Source organism: Hoplias malabaricus, chromosome 2, assembly GCF_029633855.1.
Source record: "Hoplias malabaricus isolate fHopMal1 chromosome 2, fHopMal1.hap1, whole genome shotgun sequence".
Classification (NCBI taxonomy): domain Eukaryota; kingdom Metazoa; phylum Chordata; class Actinopteri; order Characiformes; family Erythrinidae; genus Hoplias; species Hoplias malabaricus.
Window position 1 is genome coordinate 45232249 of NC_089801.1, and position 27398 is coordinate 45259646.

Sequence of the window (27398 nt, forward strand, 5' to 3'; positions counted from 1 at the left end):
AAATGAGACAAAACTGACTTTAATTTGAAGAATGTGTTCAGTAAAATCAGGTCAGGTTAGAAATGACTGAAAATGTAATGTATATCAATTAAAAAATAAAAGTAAAAAAAATACAAACGTAATAAAACCGTAACTATAAATTACAGTCTGTTCTGTAATGTGTCTAATCTATTTTCTGTTCTGTAACACATCATTTCTGAGACACACAGAGTCAGAGAGAGACAGATTAACAGTTATCAAGTGTCCAGTGGTCTACTGCTGCTCAACATCTGGAGAAGAGAGGAGAACAGAATTATCTCTCAGACCACAGCAGCAGATTCCACACATTACACACTTACACCATAAGAAACTCTCATTCTGACCTGGACATACAGATGTGTTCAAAATAATACACTGCATGTTGTTGTAACACATCTGTATTGAGAGTGTAGCTCACTGAGGCTGGTGTTTCACTCCTGGAGGTGTTTAATAGCACTGTGTCCTCTCTGAGATCTGTAAAGCTACAATAAACAATGTTTATATTCCTTTAAAATATGAATTCTGATCTATAACAGAATCACTTGTTGCATCTGAAGAGGTTTGAATGTAGTTTCCTGAGGAAAGACACTGGGTGTGTTCTCTCAGTCACATGATTCATCTCTGTCTGAGGCTCCTCCTCCACGTCTTCATAGTCTGTAAAATCAATCCATTATTATCACTGAGTGAGGACACTCAGCTCGCTCAGAGACAGAGACTCTGATGCTGCGTTTCACTCAGAAATACGTCATGATACAGAAGGAAAAGGAGCCGACTCCACATTCACACTGACTTTAAACTCCCAGTCGCTCAAGATCAGACACTCACCTTTTCCCCCTCCTCCATCCTGTCCAGCAGTGACCACATCATCATAGCTCTCTGCTGCGTCCACTGCACCAACATGGAGATCAATGAGAACAAGAAGAAACAGAGCTGACATTGGAACTGTGTTGAAGCTTCAGTTGAACATTATTTATCCACATGAAGAAAACATTACTTGTCATAATGTTGGAGCTTGGTCCAGTGGGAACAGCATCATCATAGTTCTCTGTCATGTCTTCTGTCCAAATGTAGAGACAGAGGACATTAAATCAGCCCCAGTATCATCAGTGACTGTGTTCATGTTGGAGATTACAGTGTTTTTCCATTACAAGTCGTACCTGTTCCTCCAGGTGACTTCTGGTCAGCGCTGATGACGTCATCATAACTCTCTGATACGTCCTCTGCTCCTAAACACACACACGTTTAAAGAACAGTGGCAGGGACTTTTAAAGATGTTCTCTGAACTGTGTGTGTACTATTCGACTGCATCTAAACCAGCGTGAAAAGTTATTTCACTGCACTTGCGTACTTACTTACTTTTCTCTCTAAACTAGAAACCAGAACACACACACACACACACCTGCTGCGCTCTCAGAGATCTGTCCAGCTGTGAGGACATCATCATAGCTCTCTGCTGTGTCCTCTTTCTCTGTTTCACCAAAATCAAATAAAAACACACTGACTTTACAAACAGAGCAGTACTAGTTTTACACTGTGGTTTAATGGAAACAGAAGAAAATGCATGTGATTATTTAAGAGAGGAGCTCACCTATCAGACCACTGGGGGCAGCATCATCATAATATTCTGCCTTCTTCTCAGTCACTGACTTTGCTGGAAACAAGGAGAAACTTTACTCATTCAGCGTCATTTCAGAGTTCTACATCTCTTCTGCGTCTTTTGTGAGCGACAGTAAGTGATTCTATTAAGATTCTAAAGGAAATCAAATCTGTCTGGAATTACTTTTCTACAGATGAACAGAATCATTCACCAAAGCAACAAACTACTTCCACAATTAAAAACAAAAGAGCGAGATCATCCCCCAGAGACTAATGTTACACCAGTGCTGAAGTAGGATTATTAAACCTAGGCCTTCAGTCTGGGCCAGACATGTCAAGACTCAGCCACAAATCAAGACAATAACAGCAGCAGGCTTTACTTTATCAGCTTTCAACACTGTGTACACGTCCAGCTCTGAGAATATGGAGCCATTATGAAATAAAAGCACTTCAGAGATGAGACCACTCTAATCCCCCCTCTCTGTACGGCCCAAACTGACCAATTAACCAACAATGATCCTCTCACCTGAGAGCAGCTCCTCATCCACATCCTCATATCCTGAACGCTGTTCTTCAGAGAGGATACTCCCTGTTAGAGGAGAGAAGTACAGTCATGAAACACGTTCAGAGTCAGAATCACCCACAAGCCTCTGAAAGCTGTGGAGCTCTGAGGACTGCATTTGTTTACATTAAAATAGTCAAGACCTTTCTAAAAACTGTGCATTCAAATGTTAAAATTACAGCCTCAAACCCTGCCTCACAGTCTAATCTCTACCAGTGAGGATTTTCAGTTCAGCTGCTTTGTACAAACTCCTACAAATCCACACTGAACTCCACAGAGACGGACAGAAACATTTACACTAGAGACACTGTTGTCTTTCTTATTTTTTTGGTGTAATGTGACTTACAAGTTGTAGAATTTAGACGTGTAGTTCCCCAGTTTAGACACACAGTAAATACACACTGTTTCAGGCCTTATTTCCATATTCTGAACCATGTAACTACTCTGTATTCAGTGCTCAGTTCATTGTAGTGACACTGTTCCTCACACTGTGCTCCACAAACAGTAACAAATGTCACTAAAATCCCATCAAACACAACCTGGATAGAAACTAAACACTAAAGACATGTGTCATGTGCTGGATTTAAGAGAACTGGATTTACTGTAAATGGTCTTTGTGTAAGTGTGGCTTATGAAACACACCTTAATAAATATTTCTCTCATTTCTAAACTGTGACTGAACCATTTCTCAGTGAAATGGAGCCTGACACTGGTTCTTTTACCTGAGAGCAGCTCCTCATCCACATCCTCATATCCTGAACGCTGTTCTTCAGAGAGGATACTCCCTGTTAGAGGAGAGAAGTACAGTCATGAACAGGGGGTTGGAAATGTTCACTGCTGGTGTAGTTACAGTGTGCGGACACTGGGGGGGTGAGTTGTACTGAGTTGGTTGATGATGCTTTAAAATCAGTGTATAATCAGACGGAGCTGAATCAGAGGGTGAGGAGTTTTCTGATTTCAGAGCTCCTGCCTTCTTTTATTTATTTATTTTTATTTATTTATTTATTATTTTGAAGCTGATGAGTTTCCGTTCAATGTGAGGATTTTATTTCTGTTTTGTGTGGAACCTGTGTGTCTTTCAGCACCTGTCAGGACTGTTAATGGTGGTTTGTTATGCTAATGCTAACCTCGCTAATGCTAAGATGCTAATTCTCACTGAGCTCTTTGTGGGAAAGTTGAACGTTTGGACTTTTAGTTTTGTTCACAAAAGGATTTTTCTCTCCTTTGATTCATTTATTTATTTGCTTTTGGCTCCCGGTGTCTTCTGGATTATAACGGACTTCTGAACTGAGGAATGTCTTCATTAAAGTCTGGAGCAGCTCACTGTGGCCTGGACTCAGTTCTGAGGATTATACACTGCACTTAGGTGAGATCAGTCCATTTACACTCTGAGGATCTTCCCAGACTGGGATTAAACCCAGTAGACTTCATACACACTTTAAAATCTTCATGTTTTTGATGAGGATGAAGTTAGTTTATTGTTCTCCAGCTTTTTATTTGATGTTCCACCTTAAATTGCGCTACAGTTAACGACGCTAAAGTTGGCCTTTACAGCTTCTTATTCGGATTTCTAGCTCCACTTTAAACTCCACTGTAGTTACATTCTGTCTCCTGTAGATGTAAGGCGCGAGCAAAGTGAAAATTAAGTGGGTACAGTTTAATTTACTGCGACATATTTACTGCGAAATGTATATGTACATAAGCATTGTGAAGATAACACAGTAGAAGTATTGATTGTGTTGTCTGCTGGAAAATGAATATCTTGTATGTGACATTTGTATGTGACCCTTGACAGAACTAAATATGAAGTGCTGCTGCCTTATTACATTTAGAATGATAAAAAAATTAGTCATTAGTCAAACTGGAATATTTTGAGATATTTACTGAATCTAATGTAAATCTTCTCTAACTCCAACATTTACTGAAGCTGTAATGAAGAAATTATTCATTAAATAAAAATAAACTTCCCTTTAATCACTGCACTGTGGCGTGTGTTCTGTGATCTCAGATGTAGATGAACAATAATTTTATAAAATAAACCTCATGTAGAACTCTCCACATATCACTGACCTCTTTGAGTGGAGGGGATTCTTTTAGTGATGTGTCTGTGGTTGATCTCCTCATAGACTGCTTCAGTCAGAGTCTTACGCCTCCTCTTAGAGAGCACTGTGAGAGAAACAGGGAGCCAGGTCAGTAGAAGAGAAGACTGATGACAGATTGAAGGACTAATGGTGTTTAGAGAAAGTACAGAAAGTGGATTGTAGATGATTTCTGAATCTCTCTACCTCTCCTGAGCACTCTGTTCTGATAAAACAGCACAAACAGAAGCACTAAGGCCAGGAAGAGCAGCGCTCCCAGCACCAGGAGAGACACTAGATTGATGGGGGGAGCTGTTTGTGGAGCAGTGTCTGGCCTCTTCCCTGAACCTGGAAATAAAGTACAAAACAGAAAAAGAAATGAACACATTTAGAAATAATTTAACTGATTTTAACTTATCAGAGTTAAAAGCTACCGGTGGTGGTGGTGGAGGTTGTGGTGGTGGTGGTGGTGGTGGTGGAGGTTGTTGTGACTGCAGCAGTAGGGGGTGCAGGTAAATCTGTAAATACAGAAACAAAACATAAACACTAAGTAACACAGAATCGAAACATACACTCACTAAAGTGTTATTTCAGCCGTTCACATGTTACAGTTTAAAATCTTAAACTAGTGTTAGATTGTGTTAAGCATCAGCATCTTTCTCTGTGTGGACCAGCAGATTGTTAAAACTAAACTTAACAATAGTTTGATCAGAAACTCCAAACTCCAGTGGTCTCTGACCTGCACAGGTGACTCTAGCGTCCTGTCTGTGGGAGCGGTCAGTGTGGTTCTTCAGGGAATGAGGACAGTCCCACAGGTGAATTTCATTCCCTCTACACTTCACTCTGTTCAGCCAGATCGGCCCTTCACCAGCACCAAAGACAGCACTCCCATCAGCCCTCAGTGCCGGCCCACAGCCCAGCTGCCTGCAGACCACCTGAGCGTCCCTGATGTCCCACAGATCATCACTGACAGACCCCCACTCAGAGTTATAATACACCTCCAGTCTCCCAGAGCAGCTTCTATTTCCACTCAGTCTGAGAGGCAGGTGATCTACACACACACACACACAACACATGGAGAAACAGAAACTCTGACAATACGCCACAGTCTCAGATTCAGTGTCAGATACATTAAGTACAGTAAAGGTTTTCACTCTGTGTGGGAAATAGTGATGTAAGGCCATTAATAGATGAAAAGATGCACCTGCTGTAATTAAAGTTATAATTAAAACTGAAAATGTTTGTTGGAGTTCTTACCTGAGCACTGTCTTTGATACGGAGATGAGGAACATTTCAAATGGCTTCGATGAATGAGAACATTTTCATTTTCTAAAATAATAATGCATTTTGATTATTGAATATAAATTAGAAATAATTGATTTAAATCTAGAGAAATCTATAAATCTGTTTTGATTATACCTTCTGACACCTGAAAGCAAACAAATGTCTACACACTGTTAATGTCAGCATAAAAATCCTCGACTGCTCACCTGAGCATGTAATATGAGCCACTTCACTGCACTCATACTTTCCCCAGGAGGAAGATGGACATTGCCACAGAGTGGAGTCCTGTTTCCTACATTTTATATAATCCAGCCAGTTAGGAGCTGATTCGACTCTTGCTGTGGCTCTGGTCTCACTGCCACTTCTTCCACAGTTCAGCTCCTGACAGATCAGACTCGCTGTTTCATCATCTACTCCATTATCACACACATTACCCCAGGTCCCATTGTAGAACACTTCCAGATTCCCCACACAGCCCTCGGTGAGTCTGATCTCCTTAAACTCTGTGGGAGAAGAACGACTTACACTGAGTCTAGAGTTCAGTTTGTAAATGTTCTTGTTCATTCATTCATTCATTCATTCATTCATTCATTCATTTGTTTAACACCTAACTTCTTTAAAACTTCACCTGAACACACGACCCCAACATCCTCCTTGTGTCCACAGTCATCCTCTTCACACAGATGAAACTGGCAGTTCTGCAGAGACATTTCATTCCCCTCACACTTCACCAGCCATATGGGTCCAGTTCCAGGTCTAAACCGGGCTGGTACCGGGGCACTGAGGGCCTCTCCACACTGCAGCTGTCTGCACACCACCTGCGCATCCTTAATATCCCACAAGTCACCACACACTGTCCCCCATGAGCCACTGTGAAAGACCTCCAGCCTTCCTGCACACGCTCCTCCAGAACCCACCAGTCTGACGGAGCTGTTAAACCTTTCTACACACACAGACACACACACACACACACACACACACACACACACACACAATTCTAACCTTCTAAAAGCAATTATTATAATAAACGATAATTCAGGTTATGTTCATTAGCCACATTTAGTAATTAGATATTGTATTTCTCACCAGAGCAGGTGATAGAGAGCTGTTCTCTGGAGCTGCAGTTTACTACTTCTGCACTGCTGCAGTTCCCCAGATAAGCTTCACTCCCAGAGCAGTTGAAACCCCTCACACACGTGTGTGTGTGTTCAGGACTGGATGAAGAGGAGGGGGAGAAGTTGAGCACAGAGCCACAGCCCAGCTGTCTGCAGACCACAGAGGACTCAGACACACTCCAGGAGTCCAGCAGAACTCTCCTCCAGTCCTGACTGAAGTACACCTCCACCTCCCCCTCACACTCCCTCCCTCCAGACAACCACACTCGTCCCTCATGAAGAGCCAAAGAAGAGTCTGGAGAGGAGAAGGTGAGTTAAATAAAGTATTAATATAATTTGTTTTATACACTGCTCAAAAAAATAAAGGGAACTTAAACAACACGATGTAACTCCAAGTTAATCACACCGCCTGATCAGGAGCATGCTCAGACATTGTAGGGAGGTCATAACGTGGAGGCCACACATACTACTGAGCCTCATTTTAACTTGTGAGGAATTTCCTCTGAATTTGGATCCGTCTGTAATTTGATTTTTCACTTTTATGAATCCAAATGCAGACCTCCATGGGATAATAATTTTGATTTACTTTGATCATTTAACTGTAATGAATGAAGATTTTCAACTGGAACATTTCATTCAGATCTAGGATGTTATTTTAGTGTTCCCTTAATTTTTTTAGCAGTGTATTATATAATACTCTGAGATATGAACAGTTTTAGATCTTACTCGTGCAGATGACTCCAGCGTCCTGTTTATGAGAGCATGCAGCTCGACTCCATGATGAAATTGGACATTGTGACAGGTGTGTTTCGTTTCCCTGACAATCAAACACATCAGCCCAGATCTGGCCCCTCCCCTCCCCAAACCAGTCTGACCCCAACACAGCCACAGCACTCCCACACTTCAGCTGACCACAGAGGACACTGGCAGCTCTCATATCCCAGCTTCCATCACACACTGTGCCCCACTCACTGAGATACTGGAGCTCCACTCGACCAGAACACGAGTCCCAGCCCTTCTCCAGACGAGCTTCTGTGTGACCTGAATGAACATCATATTACAGGAATTAGCTCAGATAAGTGCAGACCACTGCTCACAGAGTGTGACAAGCAGAGAAGTGAACTTTTTAAATAGAGTTTAAATATTTATACTTTACCAGAACACACCAGTCCCACATCATTATCATGAGTGCAGTTGTGTCTGAGTGAAGATGATGTTGGACAGAGAGTAATCTGAGATTCGTTTCCTCTACACTGAAGCTCCTCTGACCACATCTGGACCTTCCCTCGGACAAAAGCAGCTGTTCCCAGCACCTCCACAGGACGCCCACAGTCCAGCTCTCTACACACAACCTCTGCATCCTGCTGATCAAAGCCAGCATCACACACTGTGCCCCATGTGTTCCCACGAATCACCACTCTTCCAGAGCACAGGTGAGGACCATCAGTGAGTGTGACACTTCGACCTGTGTGTATTTCAGTTGCATTAGAACACTGCACAGAACAGGAACAGTAATAGATTCATACACTATCTTCATGGTGAATGGTGACATTATTCAAATTAAGAGCAGTCCCCAATTGTGAATTGTTTGGGTATGTTTCTTATTTTTAATATTTCTTACACAGGTTCTCCCTCCAAATTTTTAAAAGCTGTATGAACCTGTTAAAGAGTTAATTATATATAAAAAATACACCATCAATTTTAAACAGGCCACATCTTGGGGTGATAGTTTATATAAGAAAATAGTAAATTAATTTCATGTTTTAAATTGTAGAATCAATGATTGTGATAAAGAATACAGTATGGAGTGTGTATGTCTCCTGTCCCAGAAAAAAGACGAGCTGAATCGAGTGTGTTGTGGTGGAGGAGAGTTTAAAACGTGGGGCAGGGGGTCCACAGGACTGCAGTGGGACCCATTGATTCTAATGGAGTTAAAGGGGGTCGTTATGTGAATAAAAATAAAAAGGTGTGAGAATGAAACTCTCCCTCGTTTTTATTTTAAAGATTTGTATTTTTAAATCAATAAACATGTTAATAATGAAACAGAAATATAAACATTTACTTGGAAGATTGCTGCATTTTCTCTGAAACACAGAAGGAGGAAAACGTGTCTGATGTTTTATAAGCTGTGATTTTCACTATATTCCAGTTTTCCTCCACAAATGACACTATGATGTAGTTTAGAGTGTGGACTGCTGGGAAATGTAGTTGGAGTTGGAGTGACATTAGTCACTAAAAAGCAGGTGAAAACAGTGTGTTTTAAAACTGCTGCTGTTCTGTAACAGTGTTTCTCTGAGGGTTAGTGTCGTGTGTGTCCTGATAGAGCAGTTAACAAAGGAGACTGAAACATGAGCATTACACTGAGTCTCTTTACAACAGAGTTCTGTTTTACAGAAGATTTATAATAAAGAACCTGACCATCCTCAGAGTAAACACCTTTTCTTTCTCCTCTCAGTTTTCTCCCTAATGTTCATCCTGTTCCTCCACAGTGATCTCAGGATGAACAGTGAGAGAAAGGGCTTGTGTTGTGAGAAGTATAAACCAGTCGACTTCTTTTAGTGAGAACTATATGATCTGCTCCTTCATTCTGAAAAGTGTTTGGCTGTTTCACTTCCCTACAGTCTGTATTTACACATCTCTCATGTCTCTGTTCAGGAACACTGGTGTAAAAGAGTCTTGTTATTCACCACTAATTACACTCAGAATCCTCAGTAAAATGAATGGTGTGATGTTAATGATAATATTAACACAGACTGTGATTCATGTGATGACTGACAGCAGTTTACCTGAGCAGACGACTCCAGCATCTTCACTATGATAACAGTTATGTTCACCCCATCCATTTGATCCACAGTTCTTCAGTGTAGACTCTGATCCACTACAGTCCACAAAACTCATCCAGATTTGTCCTGATCCTGCTCCAAAGTGAGCTAACACTGGGGCTTCCACAGCCTCCCCACAGTTCAGTTCTCTACACACCACTGCAGCATCATTCATATCCCAACCATCATCACACACTGTTCCCCACTTTCCATTATAATAAACCTCCACTCTCCCAGCACAGCGACTGCCTCCATTCACCAACCTCACACTGTCTGTGAGAGAGAGAGAGAGAAAGAGAGAGAGATTACACACTTACACTGTACACTGTGGTGAATGCAGTGATGAAACAAGCACAGTTTGAGCTTAATATACAAACACAACAGTGCTTCATTTTTTAACCCTTTAGAGTTTTGTATATTTCTGCATAAATTTCTCTGAAAACATAATCAGATTTTCACTCAAGTCTAAAAATAAAGAGCTCTATTAAAGAAATCAGTCGACAAAATTAAACCTGGGCATTTATTTCTTAAGGAATACGACCCACTTTTACAAACCAGTGAGTGATAAAACCATGTGAACCTCTAGGATTAACAGTTCACTCCAAGGTGAAATTAGAGTGTTTTCCATCAATGGGACAACAGTCAGGTGAGAGGATGCACTGTGTTTTCTTTAAAGAACAGGGGGCTGTCGAATTCTGATCTTCACAAAACACATTTGTGGAAGAGAATCACGGCACGAACAAAGGCCTCAGACGAATAGTTGTTGATGCTCATCAGGGTGGAAAAGGTTGTAAAAGCATCTGTAAAGTGTTTGGACTCCAACAATCCACAATCAGACAGAGTGTGAACAAATTCAAACGACTGATATCATTGGACCTTCATCTAAAAGAAGTGTTGGGGAAGGACCTGAAGTGGTCAGTTCATATGTTTTTGCTGCATGAGAGGGTCACACCAGATCCTCAAAGAAAAGCCTCACATACTTTTCCCACTCACAGATCTATTCCACTGCACAATTGTCCTCAGTAAATAAATGATCAGGTTTAATATTGTTCTCTCATTTCTTTATTTACGTTCTTTATATTTATTTTTAGGACATATTTATACAGAAATGTAAAGAATTCTTTCAAACTCCACTAAAATATAACAATATTACAGTTATTCCTGGAAACTGAGAGGAAAAGCACTAAGATTCTACACAGTTTTGTCAGAATTATAAAAAGAAGCTGTAAAAATCTGTATCTGAGGTGTGAAAAGTGAAATGAAGCGCTGCCCGTGAAGGAAAGTGTGTGTACGACACTGTAACATGCTACTGGCACATAATAAGATTCAGCATTAAACACACACCAATGAAAACTGTTTAAACAAGAATTTACAGCCTTTATTTACCTTGCTTTTTTATATATTTATTAAGTTGAGATTTTGTTGTTCAACGCTGTGAAGAGAGAAGTCTTCAAATTGTTTATCTCACTGATCAGTAGAGAGTGTACTCACCAGCTGTGGAGAGAGTGAATGTGGAGAACAGGAGAATGAGAGTCACACAGCTGTCCATCTCCCTCTGACCTGCACACAGTCCATTCACCTCAGCAGCAGAACACACTTCACCTCCACTCCCCCAGAGAGACTGAAGAAACAGAGAGAGAGAGAGAGAGAGAGAGAGAGAGAGAGAGAGCTCCCCCAGCCGCCAATCACACTCACTATTACCTTATTAGAAAGAGAAGAGGAAATCATCAAACATTTCAGTGACAAATCAGAGGAGGCATTTTCTTCTTTCTCCATTTTCATCAAAAGAGTGTGACGCTGATGGACAGAACTCCTCCTTAGGTTCTCGAGGTGTTTGTCTTTGTGTGAGGAGAGACGCTGACGGCAGTGTGCTGAGAGGGTCCCCAGCAAACAGGAGACTGACTTCAGAGAGAGGAAACACTCCAGTGGAGAAGAGCTTTAATGCTGCACCTGCACACAGCTGATCCACTCACTGATAAACACACACTCTGATAAACACACACTCTGATTAACACACACTCTGATTAACACACACTCTGATAAACACACACTCACTGATAAACACACACTCTGAAAACAACTTACAAACCAAATTTACTTTTGAGTTACAAAACATAAATGCACACAGAAATTTGTACCATTCATAAACGCTTCAAATATTAACCCCAGTCAAATCCGTTTTATTAATATAGTTAGGATTGAGAAATATGTGATTTAAAATTATTATAACAAATACGGAGCACATTACAAGGAAAACTTACAATCATTATAAAATACAATCTAGTATAGAATATAGACTAAATTATAATGTAATTATTAATAAAGTGTATTAATGTAAGATATTTATTTTAATTGATAAATAGTTTCACAAAAGCGCTGTGGATCAATCCCTGTAGAAATTAGTTTTCTCCACAAGGTGGAGCCAAAGGGTTTCATATGTCTGAAGTGCAGCCACACATTCACTATGTGGACAGAAGTTTGTGGACACCGGCTCATCCTACACTTCTACCGCGACCCTGAACTGGACAAGCGGTTACAGACAATGAATGAATAATAAGGAGTTTGTCCCCTGTTTACTGTACTACTGTACTAAAGGTACTTCTGGAAGCTCTTCTGGGAAGGATTTACACTACGGCTGCCTCTGAAAAATGGGGTAGTACACAAATCTAGTATAGAATACCTAGTACACATCAGGTAGTTTGTGAAAGTGTTGTCTGTATCGGTTTCCTCCTGCAGAACAAAAACACATGTTGGTAGGTGGATTGGCTGTATATAAAAAACTAAATCTGTTGCTGATCCACTAACAGTGCAACACACACTAACACACAACACCACGTCAGTGTCACTGCAGCGCTGTGAATGATCCACTACCCGAATCATACCTGCTCTGTGAGGGTCCTGACTCCTGAAGTACAGGGTTAAAGTGGGCTAACAAAGTATGCAGAGCAGCAGATGGATTAAACTCGTCTCTTGTGTGGTCAGAGGAGCTGATAAACTGGACAATGAACTTAGAAGCACCGAGGTTTTAATGTTACGGCTGATTGGAGTAAATGGTAAAACAAAAAGACAAAAAATCCTATTATTAAACAAAAAGGAACAATTTATAATTCTATATCCATTAAATATACATATTACTCAATTACATAATAATACGATAATTATTAATAATAATAACACTAATATACCAAACATTTCTTAAACATTTAATTTACTTCTAATGAGTAAAGGGGTACTCGCCCTCAAGTGGTGATTTTGTGAATTACAGCACGTACTGGGCTTTATAAAGCGGTGGAGTGTTAGTGTGCCCTCTAGTGGTTTTTGTGTGAAATACAGCGCCGGTCATAGGCCGCTTCCCAATTATGTATTACACACTACTACTGCACAGTAACATCGATCACCGAGGGAGGGGTTTTGATGACTTTTCCTTAAAGTCACACGTCTTCCTCTGGAAGTCTTCCACTTTATTAATATTATTAATTATTAATCTATTAATATGTTTTCAGTTCGGGGTGATTCTTTGAACCAATAATAAAGGTATCTGCGAGCCGTTTCCGATCACGTCACGGCCCAGGTTCCCTTCTACAGAGAATGGACTGTCATTTCATCCACAAGCTTCACAAAATTTACATTTTTCCACAACGATGCTAAAGATAACGTGATAAAGCTGTGACCCAAAAAAACTGCTGTAATGTCTCAAAACAGCGGGATCACTGGGATCAATTTATATATGCTGTCAATGCTCTGTAGAAATTATAAACGTCCCAGACAGAGGCCCATCCATCCAGTCCAACAGGGCGCAGTCTCAGTTTGCTCCCGATCCCAGTGTAATTAAAGGGGGGGGGGGGGGGGGGGGGGCTCTCCGCATTCTGAAGGCGCTGTTAATAACTGTTGTGTAATCGACCCTAATGAGCCTCGCTGATGGCCTGCAATGGGCTTTGATCATGAAACTCCCATCAGAAGTGCGGGAGGTGGGCCTAGCAGAGGAGAGTGTAGCTGAACTGGGAAAAAATGTCATCCTTTTTGAAATTAGCCGCAGCCATACTGCCATGACCGGGACAGGAGGAGAGGCTCAAGAGGTGAGAGAATAGCTAATACATGCATTTGAATTATTGATTGATTCTTTAGGAATGAAGATTATTAACGGGTATTTTATAATAAAAACAAATGCAATGAGGCCAAACTGACTTTGATGTATTTATTTAAAAAGTGTGTTCAGTAAGGACAGGTCAGAAATGACTGAAGATTCACAATAAAAAAGTACAAAGATAATGTAATAAAATGTTAAAAGAATATACAATCTGTTCTGTAATGTGTCTAATCTATTTTCTGTTCTGTAACACATCATTTCTGAGACACACAGAGTCAGAGAGAGACAGATTAACAGTTATCAAGTGTCCAGTGGTCTACTGCTGCTCAACATCTGGAGAAGAGAGGAGAACAGAATTATCTCTCAGACCACAGCAGCAGATTCCACACATTACACACTTACACCATAAGAAACTCTCATTCTGACCTGGACATACAGATGTGTTCAAAATAATACACTGCATGTTGTTGTAACACATCTGTATTGAGAGTGTAGCTCACTGAGGCTGGTGTTTTACTCCTGGAGGTGTTTAATACCACCGTGTCCTCTCTGAGATCTGTAAAGCTACAATAAACAATGTTTATATTCCTTTAAAATATGAATTCTGATCTATAACAGAATCACTTGTTGCGTCTGAAGAGGTTTGAATGTAGTTTCCTGAGGAAAGACACTGGGTGTGTTCTCTCAGTCACATGATTCATCTCTGTCTGAGGCTCCTCCTCCACGTCTTCATAGTCTGTAAAATCAATCCATTATTATCACTGAGTGAGGACACTCAGCTCGCTCAGAGACAGAGACTCTGACGCTGCGTTTCACTCAGAAATACGTCATGATACAGAAGGAAAAGGAGCCGACTCCACATTCACACTGACTTTAAACTCCCAGTCGCTCAAGATCAGACACTCACCTTTTCCCCCTCCTCCATCCTGTCCAGCAGTGACCACATCATCATAGCTCTCTGCTGCGTCCACTGCACCAACATGGAGATCAATGAGAACAAGAAGAAACAGAGCTGACATTGGGACTGTGTTGAAGCTTCAGTTGAACATTATTTATCCACATGAAGAAAACATTACTTGTCATAATGTTGGAGCTTGGTCCAGTGGGAACAGCATCATCATAGTTCTCTGTCATGTCTTCTGTCCAAATGTAGAGACAGAGGACATTAAATCAGCCCCAGTATCATCAGTGACTGTGTTCATGTTGGAGATTACAGTGTTGTTCCATTACGAGTCGTACCTGTTCCTCCAGGTGAGTTCTGGTCAGCGCTGATGATGTCATCATAACTCTCTGATACGTCCTCTGCTCCTAAACACACACACGTTTAAAGAACAGTGGGGGGACTTTTAAAGATGTTCTCTGAACTGTGTGTGTACTATTCGACTGCATCTAAACCAGCGTGAAACACACACACACACACACACACACACCTGCTGCGCTCTCAGAGATGTGTCCAGCAGTGAGGACATCATCATAGCTCTCTGCTGTGTCCTCTTTCTCTGTTTCACCAAAATCAAATAAAAACACACTGACTTTACAAACAGAGCAGTCCTAGTTTTACACTGTGGTTTAATGGAAACAGAACAAAATGCATGTGATTATTTAAGAGAGGAGCTCACCTATCAGACCACTGGGGGCAGCATCATCATAATATTCTGCCTTCTCCTTAGTCACTGACTTTGCTGGAAACAAGGAGAAACTTTACTCATTCAGCGTCATTTCAGAGTTCTACATCTCTTCTGCGTCTTTTGTGAGCGACAGTAAGTGATTCTATTAAGATTCTAAAGGAAATCAAATCAGTCTGGAATTACTTTTCTACAGATGAACAGAATCATTCACCAAAGCAACAAACTACTTCCACAATTAAAAACGAGATCATCCCCCAGAGACTAATGTTACACCAGTGCTGAAGTAGGATTATTAAACCTAGGCCTTCAGTCTGGGCCAGACATGTCAAGACTCAGCCACAAATCAAGACAATAACAGCAGCAGGCTTTACTTTATCAGCTTTCAACACTGTGTACACGTCCAGCTCTGAGAATATGGAGCCATTATGAAATAAAAGCACTTCAGAGATGAGACCACCCTAATCCCCCCTCTCTGTACGGCCCAAACTGACCAATTAACCAACAATGATCCTCTCACCCGAGAGCAGCTCCTCATCCACATCCTCATATCCTGAACGCTGTTCTTCAGAGAGGATACTCCCTGTTAGAGGAGAGAAGTACAGTCATGAACAGGGGGTTATGGTTGGAAATGTTCACTGTATAATAACCTGCTCCAACAATATCACATTCACCAAGGGAACGTTACAGGCCTGAATCCTCACCCCCTACAGTGAGGGGCTCCAGGGGTCTGTTCTGCTGTGTGCTGCTGGTGTAGTTACAGTGTGCGGACACTGGGGACACTGTAGTATTCAGTTGGTTGATGCCACATTAAATTCAGCGTATAATCAATGCTATTTACACTGTTTACACCTGATCCTGATTGTGTTGTCTATTTTGTGGAGATTTTTCCTGATTTTATAGAAGGCTCTTTATGCTTTTTCCTTTAATGCATTCCCTTCCAGATCCTGAGGTGCTGATGATCAGGCTGAGGCAGGTGTAGGTGCTCTAGAGCAGTTTTTTTTTTCAATACTGAACAGGTGTCTGTTACAATGTAGATTAACTTTAATTTAATAAAATAAACCTCATGTAGAACTCTCCACATATCACTGACCTCTTTGAGTGGAGGGGAGTCTTTTAGTGATGTGTCTGCGGTTGATCTTCTCATAGACTGCCTCAGTCTTAAGCCTCCTCTTAGAGAGCACTGTGAGAGACACAGAGAGAAACAGGGAGCCAGGTCAGTAGAAGAGAAGACTGATGACTGATTGAAGGACTAATGATGTTTAGAGAAAGTACAGAAAGTGGATTGTAGATGATTTCTGAATCTCTCTACCTCTCCTGAGCACTCTGTTCTGATAAAACAGCACAAACAGAAGCACTAAGACCAGGAAGAGCAGTGCTCCCAGCACCAGGAGAGACACTGGATAGATGAAGGGAACATCTGGTGGAGAAGTTTGCAAAGGGCTATTTGTTTTCTTAGTTGACCGACCAAGTGGAAATAAGAGATACAGAACAAAAACTGAAGAGCTCTGAACAATCTTTCAGAAATTATATTTAAAAATAAATAAATAAATAAATGAGATTAAAACAGTACCTGTGGTGGTGGAGAAGGTGGTTGTGGTGAGTGCAGTAGTAGTAGGCACAGATATCTCTAGAAATACAGAAGTGAAATATTAAATACATATTTAAGATCAGTAAAAGAAATCTTTTTACCATTAACTGATCACTTTTATTGCTGTACAGTTTAAAATGTCTATGTCAGACCAGTATTAGATGCTGGTAACTAAATGTTATCATTGCATTTTCAGAGCATTATTGACCATGGGGTTATATTAGTCACGATTAAAGGCACAAACTCCTAACTCCAGTGGTCTCTGACCTGCACAGGTGACTCCAGCGTCCTGTCTGTGGGAGCGGTCAGTGTGGTCCTTCAGGGAATGAGGACAGTCCCACAGGTGAATCTCATTCCCTCTACACTTCACTCTGTTCAGCCAGATCGGCCCATCACCAGCACCAAAGACAGCACTCCCATCAGCCCTCAGCGCCGGCCCACAGCCCAGCTGCCTGCAGACCACCTGAGCGTCCCTGATGTCCCACAGATCGTCACTGACAGACCCCCATTCAGAGTGATAATACACCTCCAGTCTCCCAGAGCAGCTTCTATTTCCTCCACTCAGTCTGAGAGGCAGGTGATCTACATCACATGAGGACAAACAGTGATGATGATGAACCAGTCTGTTAACAGTAGACTATCAGGCTATAAAATACAGACAGAAATACAGAGTTTGACCTATTAATCATGCTTAAACAACAAAGGGAAGATGTCCTCAGAGAGTGGCACTGCATTTCTGTACACAAAAAGACATTCAAAAACAAACTTTAATTTCAAAACAAGTGAAATAACTGGTCTTACTTGAGCACTGTTTTTGTTCCGGAGACAAAAGGCACGCACGTTGAGTAGTTTGAGTATTTTCTGAAAATAATGAAAAACCTTATTTCTCACAAATCACTTCATTATTTTCCTTTTTCAAATTTCACCAAACTCCATTCACAGTGAAATATTTCTGCTGATCCACAACAGTAGAAAAGACTTATCTACCTGAGCAAGTGATGCGAGCCACATCATTACGATTATTACATGTGTTCTGACCCCAAGGGGGAGATGGACATTGCCACAGAGTGGAGTCATGTTTCCTACATTTCACTTCATCCAGCCAGTTAGGAGCTGATTCCACTCTCGCTGTCCCCGAGGACTCACTGCCAGTTCCTCCACAGTTCAGCTCCTGACAGATTAGACTCGCCGTTTCTTCAGTCATCCCATTCACACACACATTACCCCAGGTCCCATTGTAGAACACTTCCAGAGTCCCCTCACAGCCCTCAGTGAGTCTGATCTCCTTATACTCTGGGGAGATAAGATTTTTTTAAAGAGCTTAAAAAACAGCCCAATAATCTAAATATGTCAGTAATTTTAATTAAATGTAAGCACATCATGGCGGCAGGGTGGCGCAGCAGGTAGTGACTGAGTCACACAGTCCCAGCGACTGTCTGTGAGGAGTTTGGTGTGTTCTCTCTGTGTCCGCGTGGGTTTCCTCCGGATGCTCTGACTTCCTCCCACCGTCCAAAAACACACATTGGTAGGTGGATTGGCAACTCAATAGAGTCCATAGGTGTGAGTGAATGTGTGTGTGTGTGTGTGTTGCCCTGTGAAGGACTGGCGCCACCTCCAGGGTGTGTTCCTGCCTTGAGCCCAATGATTCCAGGTAGGCTCTGGACCCACCGTGACCCTGAACTGGATAAGCAGTTACAGATAATGAATGAATGAATCACTACATCATATTATTTTCTCAACACCCCAAACTACACAATACGTCATCCCAACATCTCTGTAAACTACTTTGTGTACACTTATGTATCTTTTCAAAATCACTGGTGTAATTTAATACATTTGTAAGCAATTTGTAGATTAAACATATTATGTACACATTACATTTTCTACTTTTTAATTTTCATTAACAGTTGTCAGGAGACTTTACCTGAACACACCACTCCTATGTCCTCCTTGTGTCCACATTCACCCCCTTCACTCAGCTGATATCTGCAGTTCCACAGGGACGTCTCAGTCCCCACACACTGCACCTCATTCAGCCATATGGGTCCAGTTCCAGGTCTAAACTGGGCTGGTACCGGGGCATTGAGGGCCTCTCCACACTGCAGCTGTCTGCACACCACCTGCGCATCCTTAATATCCCACACACTGTCCCCCATGAGCCGCCGTGAAAGACCTCCAGCCTTCCTGCACACGCTCCTCCAGAACCCACCAGTCTGACAGCTAGATCACAAATCAAAACTTATTAACATTAATTAAAATATACACACACACACACAAAATTAAATACAACTAATTATTACAACACCTGATGGAGTTATTTATTCTTCTTGTTATGAGAATTATGTTTTAAATTGTATCTACAAAGATCATGTCACACTGGACATTTAAATGTATTAATCAGAGCAGTGGTGTAACACGTACCAGAGCAGGTGATAGAGAGCTGTTCTCTGGAGCTGCAGTTTACTACTTCTGCACTGCTGCAGTTCCCCAGATGAGCTTCACTCCCAGAGCAGTTGAAACCCCTCACACACGTGTGTGTGTGTTCAGGACTGGATGAAGAGGAGGGGGAGAAGTTGCGCACAGAGCCACAGCCCAGCTGTCTGCAGACCACAGAGGCCTCAGACACACTCCAGGAGTCCAGCAGAACTCTCCTCCAGTCCTGACTGAAGTACACCTCCACCTCCCCCTCACACTCCCTCCCTCCAGACAACCGCACTCGCCCCTCATGAAGAGCCAGAGAAGAGTCTGGAGAGGAGCATGTTGACTTAAAAAAACAATTTCTGTATGAGTGAAGCTATAAAATATAAATAAAAAAATAATAAGACTTATGTCTAGAGTCTTTCATGTATTCAAGGTCACCTTACAACAGAAATGATAAAATAACATACACAAGCAAATTAGAGGACAAGAACCATCATACCATAATAAAATGCATAAAAATGTAAGTATAGAAGAAAGGAAAATAAGTGCACAAATGGCAGAGTGAAAACAGGTCACATTTAACTAAAATCTAAATAAAGATCTCACCACTGCAGATGACTCCAGCGTCCTGTTTATGAGAGCATGCAGCTCGACCCCATGATGAAATGGGACATTTGTACAGGTGTGTTTCATTTCCCTGACAATCAAACACATCAGCCCAGATCCAGCTACTCCCCTCCCCAAACCAGTCTGACCCCAACACAGCCACAGCACTCCCACACTTCAGCTGACCACAGAGGACACTGGCAGCTCTCATATCCCAGCTTCCATCACACACTGTGCCCCACTCACTGAGATACTGGAGCTCCACTCGACCAGAACCTGGGACCAGAAGCCCTTCTCCAGATGAGCCCCTGTGTGATGCAGCAAGAAGAACATGATTTAATTTCTCTGAAAAGAAATTAGACATTTTGGGATTTTAATCTTCAGAACTTTGACTGACCAAGTGGCCAGCCTCAGACACAGCACAGAGATAACATTTCTAGATGCCTGAGAGTCTAAAGAAAATGCCATAAAGTATGATTAAAGCAACACACCAGGCAAGAAGTCTGCTCAGGTCAGTGTGGTATTTATGGTGTAGTCCATTGACTCTAAAAATCTACTTTCTTTCTCAGTGAAGCTAAGTTCAAAGATTTATAAAACTACAGAATCAAACTTTCCTTAATTCCCATCACCTAATAACTCAGTTCAGTGAGCTAATATCAGACTGTTCAAGAATTATTGGTTGCACAGAAATTGTATTGTAATTATGTGTTTTTAAAATGACATTTTATCCTTGAACCACCGGCACCTCCACCTAGCAGAAATTGAATATACCGGCCTCTATATTCTAGATATTATTTGGGTGTCTTTGGATTAGGTATTGTGTGTACTAACATTACACATATTCGGAATGATATTACTCAGTGTTACCATGTATTCTTTTATATCATATCCTAACTAATCTTTTTCAATTAGTGTGTTCTATGTAATTTTAAAATCCCTACACTCTTTTGAGAAGCTCATGTGTAGACATTTTCATATGAGTATTTTGTTTATATCACCAGTCACAGATGCTCCACCCACAAGGAGTTGGAGCGTCTGCTTTCAGTGCGTTAATCTGGCCTCACTCTCAGGATTCTGCCAGTTGCATTCTGATTGGCTCTCTTCTGTGTATCGTTTTATACTGGCTCTGGTACTAGTCCGACATGAAAGACTGCCTCCATATGTGAAAAAAATAGCCTAGCCAAAAATTGACCTTTGGGTGGGCCTATTTATGGGAGGGACAATGAAATGTGTAGTTTCTCCAGGACATGCTGCTAACATTATAATAACTACAGTTTTATCCAAAAGCAGAGCTGAAATAATAATGTCAAAGTGGGGTCAAAAGTTTTGAGGGGTGTAGAATGTACTTAAATCACTAATGATGGCCTTCAGAGTATTCACTGGCTCTGCTCCCATCTACCTCAATAGACTCTTAAAACCATACATTAGCGCCCGCCCTCTCCGTTCCTCAAAGGAGTGCCAACTAACACGGACAACCCCCCGTAAAGGTCAGTCTATTCTCATCTCTGGTATCATGCTGGTGGAACGAGCTTCCAAGCACTATCAGAGCAACAGAAACCCTCTCCGCATTCAAGAAATCCTTGAAAACCCAACTCTTCCGAGAGTATCTTTTGCACTGAAAGTCTTTCTTTAATACACTTATTACTTCCTGGCATATTGCACTCAATGTAAGGTATTTTGTATAAATTGTGCCGTAGTTTGAATGTTAGATCCTCTTTTGTAAGTCGCTTTGGATAAAAGCGTCTGCCAAATGCATAAATGTAAATGTAAATGTACTCGGTGGGTGGGGCTTATCTACAGCAGTCAATGGATGACTTGATCCCATCCTCCTCAAAACTGCCAGAGCTCAGAAGTGAGAAGCTTTTCGAAGCGAAAGCAAGACCGCTGAACACAAAAGCAAGAAGGTTTTGGAACTGAAAATGAGGCTGAGAGAGCAGCATGCCTGAGAAGCGCAAATACAAAATAAAGGAATAAATAAGAACATATTCCCTTTATAAACCTGTTTTTACAACTCAATATTTATAACAGTCCTCTCTTTTTAAAAATTTAAATTCTCAGTTATGGATTCATCTTTTTTCAGCCAACAACATTTCAAGGGATTTCACTATCGCAGACAATATTCCAAAGTTGGAGTGAAATCACAAAATCTTGGAGTTGCATCATGCTCCCATTGTCTTGATCGTCTGGTGTGAGGGGGTCAAAAGAGTGGTTTTAAGTGTTTTTCTTGTCTTGACCCCTCAGGGTCCAAGACCTCCACGTTAGATCAGGATAATTCGCTTGAATCCAATGGCCGTGAGAAGTCACCATTGTATACAGTAAGGTTCTCTCAAACTTGCTTTCAGGGTGAATGCCAAATTCAGTCCTTTTATACATTTTTACCTCCCTTTTAGTTACTAGTCATAATCTACCCCTTTAGTCTCAGTTAACACACTCCAAATATTAATCCCCTTTCATTACACATTACTGAAGGTCAAATTAGGGTTTTGGTTTGCCAATTAGCCTAGTCTATGAAGCTCTAATAATGAATCCATGTTATGAATGTTATTGTTTATCCAAATAAATAACTTTTCTATGTTATATGACTGTGCTGTGTTTGTGTGTGGAATTTGATCATTTGTGTAAATCCAAGCAGACGTCCCCATTCTCAAATCAGGGCAATCGCAAATTTAGCCTTAAATAAAGTTGCATTTGTTACCCACTCAGTGGATCGATCATGTTAAATTTAAGTAAAATAATCAAATAAATAATTATGAATTAATAAATTAATAACTACTCATGGCTAAATCCACTACAGAACTAACTAACAACTTTCCTTAAAAAGTGTCTGAAGTGTTTGTTCGTCTAGAAGGCGTATACTTGGCTGGAGTTGGGGTGGTGTGTGTATAGCTTGAAATTCAGCAGGAAACAAGACATATTACAACTGGAAGGAAATGTGTATAGAGTGAATTTTGTGTCAAAATTTATACAAAAGCAAAAATAAATCTGCAAGCATATATATATAGATAGATAGATAGATAGATAAGCACTGGGTTACATCTAAATCTATTTTATCAAAATCTATGTTCTTTAAATGGATTGGCTGATTTAATTAATCTTGGCTGATATATAAAATCCAACAACTATTAGTGATTAAGTGTATTTGTATTTGATATGTGTATTATCAAAAAGTGTTAATCAATGTTTATCTATTTAGTTTCTAAAAAACATTTAGGCTTGTCTATTTACTTTAAAAAAACAGCTAAGAAACAAAACAAATATCTAAATGTGCAATAATATACACTGAATACTTCAAGAACCGTGAATAACAATAATAAAGATAATGACAGGCGGCATGGTAGCACAGTCACATAGCTCCAGGGACCTGGAGTGGGACTTGTGGGTTCGAGTCCCGCTTTGGGTGACTCGAACAGAGGAGTTTGGTGTGTCCTTTCTGTGTCTGTGTGGGATTCCTCCGAGTGCGCTCCGGGTTCCTCCCACTGTCCAAAAACACGTTGGCAGGTGGCAGGCAAGTGTCCGTAGGTGTGAATGTGTGAGTGTGTATGTTGCCCTGTAAAGGGCTGGCACCCCCTCCAGGGTGTATTCCTGCCTTGCGCCCAATGATTCCAAGTAAGCTCTCGACCCTGAACTGGATAAGCGGTTACAGATAATGAATGAATGAATGAATGAATGATAATTTAAAAATAATAATAATAATAAAATAAACAATCTATAAAAAGTTAAATAAAAACAATACTAAAGGAATTAGATAAATCTCAATCAATTCTCTTTCCCTGAGTGCACTCAGTCCCTACCACTCCACGACACAATGTCTCTGTTACTGATCCCAGAGATGCTGGACACCAGAAGGTGTGCAGAGCAATGAGCAGACTATGCGAGGACCAAGACTTATCTCAGGGAGGATAGTAAAGCAGTCCAGTTCAAGTTCAGCTCAAAATAAAAGAATTCATTCAAACAGGTCTCAAACCCACCTCTGTGCGACACAGAAAGGCAGGATTTTAGCCACTGCACAACTGAGGAACACTGCTGAAATCTGCTGACTGTCATATTTATAAACTTTAAAATATACTTAATAATACACTTGTGTATTACTTTTTTTGTTAAAAAATGGTCTTTGCCTATTATGACAGGTATGACAGGACGAGTGCGCGACAGATGCCCCCTCCTGAACGCGCAACTTCTGGGGCGCGTACACCTAGACCCCCAGGAGCTGGCGCAGGAGAGAGCACGGAAAACAAGACAGACTAAGACAAGACAAGGAACCAATAGGAGACAGGACAGGAGACTGATAAAGGGTAGCGACAGGAGACTAAACAAGAGACTGGACAGGTGACTTACAAAATGAAACAGGAGACGGGACTAGGGACTGGAATGGACTAGACAGGATGGGAGTGGAAACACAAGACTTGACATGTGATTGAGATGGCACATTGGACAGGAATTGATACAATACTGGGGACTGAACAGGTTTAGAGACATAAGACTGGACAGGGGCAGGTGACAGGACAGAGGACTAGAATGGAGACAGAACTGAGGCTTGAGACAGGACGGGTGACTGAACTTGAGACAGGACAGGTGACTGGACTGAGCCTGGGTGCTGGGACTGGACAGGACAAGTCCTAGGGGCCGACCTACGGACATGACCTGATGCGGCCGGAGCCATAGTCACCGGTACAGGAGCGGCCGGAGCCACAGTCACGGGTGCAGGAGCAGCTGGGGCCACAGTCACGGGTGCAGAAGCGGCCGGAGCCACAGTCACGGGTGCAGAAGCGGCCGGAGCCACAGTCACGGGTGCAGAAGCGGCCGGAGCCACAGTCACGGGTGCAGACGCCGCCTTCGCAGGGATGGACACGGTGAGGAATGCCGCCTTGTCAGGAGCAGGAGCGGCTGAGGGAGCCGCCTTCTCTGGAGCAGGAGCGGCGGATGCCGCCTTCTCTGGAGCAGGAGCGTCTGAGGAAGCCGCCTTCTCTGGAGCAGGAGCGTCTGAGGAAGCCGCCTTCTCTGGAGCAGGAGCGGCTGAGGAAGCCGCCTTCTCAGGGACAGGAGCAGCCATGGTGGCCGCCTTCGCTGGAACAGAAGCGGCGGGGGATGCCGCTTTCTCTGGAGCAGATGCGGCGCAAGAAACCGCCCTTTCAGGAACACGAGTGGCTGAGGAAGCCGCCCTCTCTGGAGCACAAGCGGCTGAGGAAGCCGCCTTCTCTGGAGCACGAGCGGCTGAGGAAGCCGCCTTCTCTGGAGCAGGAGCGGCTGAGGAAGCCGCCTTCTCTGGAGCAGGAGCGTCTGAGGAAGCCGCCTTCTCTGGAGCAGGAGCGGCTGAGGAAGCCGCCTTCTCTGGAGCAGGAGCGGCTGAGGAAGCCTCCTTCTCTGGAGCAGGAGCGGCTGAGGAAGCCACCTTCTCAGGGACAGGAGCAGCCTTGGTGGCCGCCTTTGCTGAAACAGAAGCGGCGGGGGACGCCGCTTTCTCTGGAGCAGATGCAGCGGAAGAAACCGCCCTCTCAGGAGCACAAGTGGCTGAGGAAGCCGCCCTCTCATAAACATCGCCCTGGGTGGCTGCCTTCTCAGGAACAGGAGCGGCCGTGGAAGCCGCCTTCTCGGGGACAGGAGCGGCTGGTGCCGCCTTCACGGAGACAGGAGCGGCGGGTGCCGCCTTCACGGACACAGGAGCGGCGGGTGCCGCCTTCACGGAGACAGGAGCGGCGGGTGCCGCCTTCACGGAGACAGAAGCGGCGGGTGCCGCCTTCACGGAGACAGGAGCGGCGGGTGCCGCCTTCACGGAGACAGGAGCGGCGGGTGCCATGTTCACGGAGACAGGAGAAGCGGGTGCCGCGTTCACGGAGACAGGAGGGACTGTGGAAGCCGCCTTCTCAGGGACAGGCGCGGCTAGGTTTGCCGCTTTCACGGGGACAGAAGCGGAGACGTCCACAGAGGCAGGGGTTTGTGCTGCTCGCCGGGCATGTGCTGGAGTTTTTTGGGACTGATGGGCGCACTCTTGAGGGACTTCTTCAACCGTGGTTCCCCCAGAGATGCGCCCCTTTTAGCCTCACCTCCCGTATCCAGTGGTTTGAGGCCTCAACCCCCCCCAAAATTTTCCCAGACCTGAGGGGGTAATCCTCGGGAGCAGAACGGGAGAATCTCTCGGTAAAGAGTTCACAAAATGTCTCTACGTTAATGTCTTTGGCCCTTTCCTTGATTAAGGCTTCAGCCCACAGTAACGCCTCTCCTCTTAGGAGAGATTCCATAAACATGATTCGAATAAAGTCAGGAGGAGGAGGACAGGTTAAATATTCAAAATAGTTTCTACATTGGAATATAAAACCTTTGCAGTTGGTATTTCCTTCAAATTCTGCAGGTACTTCCAGATAAGATTGCAGGATAGCAGGTTGATCACCCACCCTTATGGCCAATAAATCTTCTGCCATTTTCATGGCTTTATCCGGTGGTATGTCCGTGTTAGCTGCGTCATTTTGATTGGTCATTCTGTCACGAATCATGGGGCGGACTGACAGAGACGGACGCACTCGCTAAAACACAGTACTTTTAATAAAACAAAATATATAACAAAACAAAGACAGGCAACTACGAAAACGACAAGATCAAGGAAATGAAACGAGGAAACGACAGAGACAAACAGACCAGACTAAGCAACATGACAGGGAAACATTGGAGGCGAAATAACAAGACTTACAGAAAAGAAACGACATGACTGGGAATTGAAAGGAAACAACACGACATGACTTGGAAACTAAACGAAACGAATGACAGATACACGGAAGTGACACCAGGAAGCTTAAATACATGAATAGACGAGACACACCTGAAACAGATAATGAGGACGGCGGACAAGGAGGCGGAACAAAGGCGGGACATGGGTGGAGACAAACCTGACAAACCAGAATACACAGACACAATGTGCCAGGCTACCGCATGACGATGTGAATCTTTATATTCGGCCATTCTGGCATCATACAGAACTGAGAAAGAGTGCACTGCCCTTATTAGACTTTCCTCCGTTTTGCATTTTCATCAGTAACTGATCTGTGCCCACCCCTCCTTATTTCTATTGGTTGACGTGTCTCCATGTCAGAGTCTGCTGCTAAGTCCCCAGTCTGCTGCCAAACATGCCCATGGTGTGTATGCTGTTTGTGTGCAAAATTCCACTTTTTGGTCATGTTGTTTCAAGGCCAAGAACTTTTTGGAAGATCAATTATAATAAAATGAATTAAACAATTAATTATAACTGACAGTGTCAACAACTGAAAGATCCGTGAGACAGAACAAAACACATTTCTTTACCTGTAAATCAATGACATTGCAATCCCTGCTAGAAATCATAATGCAATAATATTAATAAGAGATCAAATATTCATACTTTACCAGAACATATAAGTCCCACATCATTATCATGAGTGCAGCCATGTTTGACTGATGGGCAGAGCGTAATATCAGCTTCGTTTCCTCTACACTGAAGCTCCTCTGACCACACCTGGACCTCCCCTCGGCCAAAAGCAGCTGCTCCCAGCACCTCCACAGGACGCCCACAGCCCAGCTCTCTACACACAACCTCTGCATCCTGCTGATCAAAGCCAGCATCACACA

General features: G+C 42.6%; 1 protein-coding gene across 1 annotated transcript; it reads right to left on the reverse strand.

Moving 5' to 3' along the window:
* Positions 1–56: 56 nt before the first annotated feature.
* On the reverse strand, positions 57–20031 carry LOC136686218 (scavenger receptor cysteine-rich type 1 protein M130-like). The gene is made up of 21 exons (XM_066659842.1): positions 19800–20031; positions 17046–17348; positions 9430–9748; positions 7810–8111; positions 7380–7694; positions 6625–6948; positions 6167–6481; positions 5745–6041; positions 5512–5583; positions 4994–5305; positions 4689–4772; positions 4462–4602; positions 4247–4342; positions 2899–2961; positions 2141–2203; positions 1607–1669; positions 1418–1486; positions 1176–1238; positions 1013–1075; positions 844–906; positions 57–672 (listed from the first exon to the last, which is right to left on the reverse strand). Exons 1-21 carry the CDS (start codon positions 20014–20016, stop codon positions 557–559), a joined length of 3660 nt encoding a protein of 1219 aa, XP_066515939.1. The 5' UTR covers positions 20017–20031; the 3' UTR covers positions 57–556.
* Positions 20032–27398: the final 7367 nt, after the last annotated feature.

Coding starts and splice junctions, on each gene's coding strand:
- LOC136686218 (XM_066659842.1), bottom strand. CDS start 20,016: ATGAGAGCTGCCAGTGTCCTCTGTGGTCAGCTGAAGTGTGGGAGTGCT. Junction 5,584..5,744: donor GGCTCATATTACATGCTCAG/GTGAGCAGTCGA, acceptor TTATTATTTTAG/AAAATGAAAATGTTCTCATT. Junction 1,076..1,175: donor GAAGTCACCTGGAGGAACAG/GTACGACTTGTA, acceptor ACATTTGGACAG/AAGACATGACAGAGAACTAT.